Here is a 7,593-nt window from a genome sequence, read left to right as displayed (position 1 = left end):
CTCCCGCCCCCGCCGTACTTGCTCATGTACGTCGTCCCGATGGATCAACGGCGAGTAACGTCAACGAGGTTCCGGTGTTTGGTTTGAGCTCTTTGTGTTCACAGTGGACCTTGATTTAATTTCAATACAATTAAGGCACGCGGTGAATGCCAAGAGAGAAGCCACAGTCTTCGCTCACCTGACGGCGGGAAGTCACGTCCGTATTGGCCGCCCACGGGACGCGGCACACAAAAGGCGCAGTGAAGGTTAAGCGGCTTTGATGCGGGAATACCGGTCGGTACCGTGAAAGACACTGAAATGGTCATGTTGCCGTCAGAACCGGGTTCGCAGTTCGGGCCAAGTGGGCAGAGGGGTCGCAGGTAGGGGTGAGAGCGGGGTGGCATGTGGTGACAGCGGGACAGTTTGAAGGTCTGCCAATGCCTGCTGGACTTGTAATGACACAACAAGGTTAGAAGTGGCAAACAGGATAAAAAATAAAAAAAATTAACGCTATGCGAAGAAAAATAAGGCCGGTTTATTTGTAACATGCGCGAAAATGTAAATTGTCGCAATGGAAAACATGCACCTCCAAATTTTGTGAGTTTTCAGTTTTAATTGAGAGAAAAATATGAGAGAAAATGCTAAGAATATATGTAAAATAAAAAAATGTATTTCTAATCAACAATAAAATTGAGAATAATATTTGAAGTAATTCAATAATTAAAAAAAATCGATTTTGACTCACGTGTATTTCAATCCATGTTTAACAAAATTTTAAAAAAAGAATTTAAAGATACATGCTTTTTATTTGACTTTTTGGGTATGCACCTTTGTCATTTCATGATAATTTTTGTGTGGTTTGATGTAAAAAAAAAAAAATCCCAATAAAGAAATCATTTCATGCATCAAATTTCCATTTCTTTGTTTTTTAATGCAAAAAAAAAGAAGCAATTAAAGCAAAAATGCATTTAGTTTGTTAATTTGTACAAGTATAGTGCTCATTAGCATGCTCTTTGAACCTACGGTCGGTGGACCACACTCAGCCCGCAGTAGCGTTTGATGTGGCCAACTTGCCCTCCTAAAATGAAATCAAACTTTGGCAGAACTCTTCTAAAAATAGCAACAACAAATTTTTTATTGATCCTACAATAATTTTAAGACCCCCCCAATCTATTTTTAATCAATTCAATATGCCATGTTTTTAGTAGATTACATTTACGACCTTTTTTTTTTTTTTTTTTTTTTTTTTTTTTAGGAAATGGGCCAAGCAGCTTTGCACTTTGCTGTCAATCCTCTAACACGAAAGCATTCAACGCACAATAGAGTGGTGCGCTTGCATTCACTGCAGCGCTTTGGCCTTTATGTTGTGATTTCCTGACGCCCCTTTTGAGGCGCACACAATGAGCGCGTGCGGAAGGGCAAGTGCGGCGAGGTCATCAACTGCTTTTTTTTTTTTTTTTTCTCCCCCACAAGCCGCCATCTTGCTCACTGTCTGCGCATTATGCACAGCGGCTCTATAGAATTGGGGCACCCCCACCTCCTTTCTGTCGAAATGAAAAGTGGAGGGGGGGATTGTTAGACAGCAGGTGACCCCATATGTAATAATATATACAGCCCCCCCCACTACTACCATAAATCATCATGACACATTATTATTGCCATTGTTAAGGAGCACCGATGTTTTGCATTCTGAGGTATAATATAATGCAAAATATTGTCCTTAAGGGGGAAATAACCTGACTTTTGGGGCTCTTAACACATTGCCTTGTTACATAATGATATATTAAAGGAAAACCATTTATGATACATCGCAATCTTTCTAGTAATGTCGACAGAAAAACTAAGTATCGAGCTAGAAAAATACAGCAAAATGAACTGTATCCATGACGTTACCATTAAAATAGCGTCCAATGTAAACATTTTTCCTCAAAAGGAATAAAACCTAAAAATTACTTTGACTGTCATCGCTTCATCGTTGTCATGCTTTACGAGACGTTTCAGTTTAGACGTCACAGTCGCCGCCGCATTCCCTCCATTTATTAAACAGTGCAAACAGTTAAACACACAAATTCAAAAATTCACGCCCACGGCACCTGCTGGGCCACGCCCCCTGTAAATGTGCACGGCTCGGGTTCATGCACGCTTTATAAGACCATCTTATTTATTTATACTGTGTTCTCTTTGGTTAGGTTTTGACACAATAGAGTGCTGGTTTTCTTTATTTTATAAATTTGTGTTTTGGGTGGATGGAACGGATTAATTGGATTTCAATTCATTTCAATAGAGAATAATGATTTGGACAACATCAATATGTCAAGGTACCACTGTATATCGCAATAACATATAGCCTAACATTGGTGTTCTTGTAGCATAGGTCCAAACTATTCAAAGTGTTGGATTCGTCTTGGATGTGTCTTCGTTTACTCAAAAGACGACAAACTATTGATGTTCCAAAAAAGAAAAGATTTACGTGGTTTTATGCAGTAACTGCATTTTAGTAAAATATTATGCCCCCCCCCCCCCCGCCCCCACACCCAATACTAGACACATTTAAAACTAACCACTTCAAGCACTTCTCAATTCTATCCGGAATAAATGAAATAATACATATTTCATTAATATTTACATCAATTATCAATTATCAATATTATTCATTTGTTGGAAGACCTATGTTTGCACACACACACACACACACACACACACACACAGCAGAGTCAAATCAATCTAATTTAGTCATGTAAATAGAGGTCGGCGCAGGCGACATGGCGAAGCATCACTAATGGAAGAAAGAGATGGATGCCTTATGATAATGAAGGCACAATGAAGCACAAGCATGACCTTGCGGTGCCAAGCCTGGAACCGCACACACACACACACACACACACACACACACACACACACACACACACACACTTCTGTGTGTACAACAACTAATATTAACAGGGTGAAAGGAGCTCATCCTAGCATTTTTCTTGTGTGCGGAGTTAAGATGTACCCGGAAAAACAAACATCCCCAATATAAAGGTGTGATCACTAACTTAGGGTTGTACCTCGTGCACACACGCTCAAAAAGACATGGACATTTTCTTGCCACACAGACACACACTAACTAGCTGGGAACAATGCCAAGCAAAATATCGAGAGATGCTCATTACAACTGGCGTAACCAAAATATGAAGTACACCTCTCAACTTGACAGCGGGCCAACTCTGAGCACAACAACACAAGAGCCAATCAAAAGTGAGCATTACGTTGGACTCAAGTGTTCAAGGCGTGCACATTTATTGCGGTGAGAAATACATAGTGCCCTCCACAATTAACGGAAGCCCTGTGTTAAAAGTTAAAATGCATGCATTTTTTATTGCAGAAGCATAGGCTCATACTGAAAATTGTACAAATGGTTCGACAGACAGAGAATCTAGCTCCTTCCATGGCCATCTCAGTCCCCAGACTTGAACACAATTGAAAATCAGGGAAGTGAGCTCAAGAGGAGAGTGCAGAGGAGAGGACCTCGGTCGCTGGATGATTTTGAGAGATTATGCAAAGATGAATGCAATTATACATTGAAGTTGGCGGCCATTTTATTGGAAATGGTTACAACCAAAGATCATCATAATCGACACACACACACACACACACACACACACACACACACACACACACACACAATGATCATATATATATTTGGGAAGGGGGTTAACATGAGATAACAGTATTAAATGTAAATCTTTATGATTTGAGTAGCTGAGAATTAAGTATTAAATTATTAATGTAAAGTACAAAAAATGTTGAATGTACATCAAACGCAAATATATAGAAATGCATTTGATTTTGAATGGTAAAAAAAGAATGCTAATTTGCGTTTGCCTTGTCTTCTGTAGGTCGCCTAACGAATTTTATTAATTTAACACCCCCACCCCCACCCCCTCCTTTTCCACCCTCCCCGCCGTCTAAACACACACGTCAGCGTCCTCAGATAACCCCTCCCGTGGACCCAAAAAAATGGAGTTAAAACTTACCCGTAGTGTGGGAGAAGACATCCAGGAAGTGTGAGCTGTCATGAGCGATCATCGCCACCACGATTAAAAAAAACAAACACATCGACACTGCCATGTTGATCACGATTAGAATTGACTTTCGAGACAATTAATGGCAAAAATGAATTAAAAGTGATTCGTAAAGGTCCACTTCGAAAACACGTTACCATAGCGCTTTAACGACGTTTTTCAAAAAAAAAAACAGTGGCCAGCTGGCGATACGGTTGTCTTAATTACAAACCCGGAAGAAGAATGATGCGGCCATCTTGCTCTTTGAATCGGGCCATTCAATACAAACAATTACAACAGAAAGAACTATTTTGACTAGAATTCATTCGTTAACATTAAATAATTCGGAAGGTTACAATAAAATACGTATGTAAAAAGAAGGTTCAAAATGAACAAGATAAATCAATTACTCAACTTGAGGGTTTTGCATCAGGAACCATCCTCAAATGGTTGTTCTTTCTCAAGGAGAAACACATTTAGTTTTCAGAAAATATTTCACACACATTTATAGTTTAGTAGTATAGAATACTCTAACTTGGAGCCACAAACCTTGGAGAAATAAATGGTTAACTTGACCATTTTTTTCGCGATACCACAAGGCCCAAATACAGTACAAGCATTGTCAAATTAGCTTAAAGGGTCAAGTCTGTTTGAGAGCTTCAAGTCTGATACTATATTGCCCCCTTGAGGTGAATTTGTGAACTACAACTTTAATGGCAGAAAAAAAATGAAGGATTGCAGAGGAAGACATTTCTGTGGATTAAATTAACGGTGTTTGCGCGATAGCAGGCCCGTCAGTATGTTATGAGCCAAAAGGTCTGAGTGTGAAGAAATGAAAAAGGCACACATTTTGTGGAGCATCTTTATTTAGACCGCAAATAAAAGCCAGTAGTTCTTAAAGAGGACCTTTGCATGTTGGCTTTTTGTGTTGAAACTTCCCCAAAACCGCCATTCTGAAGAAAAAACAAAACAATACAATCTAATTTCATTACGATTGGCTTATGTAAGCAGTCAGAAATGGAAAGAGGGGAATGTTGTGGTATAGATACTGTAGGCCAGGTAAGTAGAGGAGAAAGGTGGTGAAAGTCATGTTTGGGCTGGACGGGTATAGTAGATCAAAGACATTCTTCAGTTTTTAAGTATTAAACAAGGGGAATCCACACCAGTTCTGCTTAATATACCACATTTATTACTTTGGAACTGATTAATAGAAAGAGCGGCGGCAAGGCCACTCGCATCGCTGTCGTTAGAAAAGGGAGAAAACAAAAACAAACAAAACAACCCCAAAAAGAAAGCAGCCCATTGCAACAATGAATCAAGCTGTCCAAGGGAAAGAAAAGACGGGCAAATTAAGTCCAATGAAGGCTGTTAGTTCGCGGGGCCCCTTTTAAAAGATACTCTGAGCAAGGCTCAACTTAACGGGTTTTCTTCTGCTGCTTTCACACTCCCCCATTTTGTCATCTCCCTTTACAACATCCTCGACGCAATTCATCCTGACGCATGCAAAACAAATGATAACTATTCTGTATGTCACCTCCAGGAGAAAGAACAAGGGATAAGACAGATAGATGAAGAGGGACGATACCCCCGCACCCCAAAAAAAAGAGGGGGGAGGCAGACATTTTAAGAACATGGTCGTCTGTGATGAAGACCTCCTGAATAGGGGGAAAAATGTGCGTGCGTCTCCATGTGTTCTCAGAAAACATAATGCAAAAATGACAGGAGAAGTCCCACTCGTGAACTTGGGAGACCATTTTAAGCAAATGTTGATTTGAATGTGACAGACCTGCTCTTGGACCATAAAAAACAAACAAACAAAAAAACAGAAACAAAAAGATGATGCTTTCATTTAAAAAAAACAAACAAAAGTTCGGAGGAGAAGCGTATGCAGTGGAATGGCAAAACAAGAGTTCACCTAAGGATGCTATGCATTAAGTTGTAGTCCTAGGAATAATAGTTTGTCTCTTTTTGTTTTGTTTTGTTTTTTTAAACTACGAGTTCCAAGTAAGTCTTTAAAGTCAAAAGAAATCAAGAAAGTCTTCATTGTGTTTTTAATTCTCATCCGCTGTTAATTCTTCAGCCTTCTTCAGTTTCAGGATTTCTTAATAAAGAGACACGTTGGATGTGATGATGCAATGGCTGGCGGGAGGGGGGACGGATGGGGGGCGGGGGGGCTTTGCAGTCTTTTGACAAAAGCACCAACTGTTACTTGATCCGTCCCTGGCGATCCTGGAAGGACAAACAAAACGTCAACTTGTAATGTTGCCATACAATTTGTCAGGAAAAATATGCCGAAGATCGCACGTAAACTTCAGGTCATACCGGCAGTCTATATTGCTGGAGTCAGGCAAAACCACCAGTGGCAAAAGTCGGTAAATTTAATATCCATCCATCCATTTTCTAATCTGCTTATACTCACGAGTGTCCCAAACGTCTTCGGGCAGTAGGCGGGGGTACATCCTAAACCGGTTGCCAGCCAATCGCAGGGCACAGGTAGACTAATAACCATTCACACTCACAATCATACCTAGGGACAATTTAGAGTGTTCCGTTAGCCTGCAATGTATGTTTTTGGAATGTGGGAGGAAACCAGAGTACCCGGAGAAAACCCACACAGGCACGGAGAGAACGTGCAAACTCCACACACAGGAAGGCCGGAGCCGAACCCTGCACTGAGGCGGACGTGCTAACCAGTCGACTACAGTGCCGCTCTGATAAATGTAATTTCACAAATTGTTCACAAATCTGGCGGACAAGTGGTTAGCACGTCGACCTTACAATGCAGAGGTATCGGGTTCGATTCCAGCTCCGACCTTCCTGTGTGAAGTTTGCATGTTCTCGTCGTGCCTGCGTGGGTTTTCTCCGGTTTCCTCCCACATTCCAAAAACATGAATGGCAAGCTGATTGAACACTCTAAATTGTCCCAAGGTTTGAGTGTGAGTGCGGATGGTTGTTCGCTTATGTGTGCCCTGCGATTGGCTAGCAATCGGTTCAGGGTGTCCCCCCACCTGCTGCCCAAAGACGGCTGGGAAAGGCTCCAGCACCCCCCGCGGCCCTTGTGAGGATAAAGCGGCTCAGAAAACGGATGGCTGAATGTTCACAAGTCTGTACTATTGGTCAGGCTAAACACGTTATTTTTACAAATACAAAAAGTACTGAAACTGTGTTGTTCTCTTCAATGATGTAATGTTCACGTCACAACAAATTTACTTGCTTTTTTTTTTTTTGCCTTCTGAAAAGTTCAGATTTTGAAGGCAAAAGGATTCCAACCGATGCCAGCGATGACAAACTTGAGTTCATCATCATGTCAACCAAAGTACAACGGTCATTTTAGTTGGCGAAGCAGTGGCGGTGTACGTCTGCTCGTTTATTTCAAACCCAAATGATGGTTTAAATGTTGCATCAAGTACCAGTGGTGCAGAAATGACAGATTTATGATGGCTACAGTTTGAATGCTTGCTTTTATTTCCACAGAGGACAAAAAGTTGAGGTTGAGCAGCCTCTCGGAACGTATCGTTTCAACAGTTCTTCCGTGACAAGTGTAACATCAGTCTATGACTTTACCTGC

General features: G+C 40.9%; 1 protein-coding gene across 3 annotated transcripts in view; it reads right to left on the bottom strand.

Annotated features, from left to right (window-relative positions):
• Positions 1–4,255, bottom strand: part of LOC109529636 (mitochondrial peptide methionine sulfoxide reductase-like) — a 47,541-nt gene extending 43,286 nt beyond the window's left edge. Inside the window, exon 1 of one of the 3 annotated variants that reach the window (XM_019893014.1) lies at positions 3,999–4,255. In XM_019893014.1, coding sequence (XP_019748573.1) covers positions 3,999–4,092 — 94 coding nt within the window. In that variant the 5' untranslated portion in view covers positions 4,093–4,255. The remainder of the gene's footprint in view (positions 1–3,998) is intronic. The other 2 variants (XM_019893022.1, XM_019893030.1) reach the window with 2 other exon arrangements.
• Positions 4,256–7,593: the final 3,338 nt, after the last annotated feature.

Source organism: Hippocampus comes, unplaced genomic scaffold, assembly GCF_001891065.2.
Source record: "Hippocampus comes isolate QL1 unplaced genomic scaffold, H_comes_QL1_v1.1 scaffold559, whole genome shotgun sequence".
NCBI lineage: Eukaryota > Metazoa > Chordata > Actinopteri > Syngnathiformes > Syngnathidae > Hippocampus > Hippocampus comes.
This window is presented reverse-complemented; position numbering and strand designations above follow the sequence as displayed.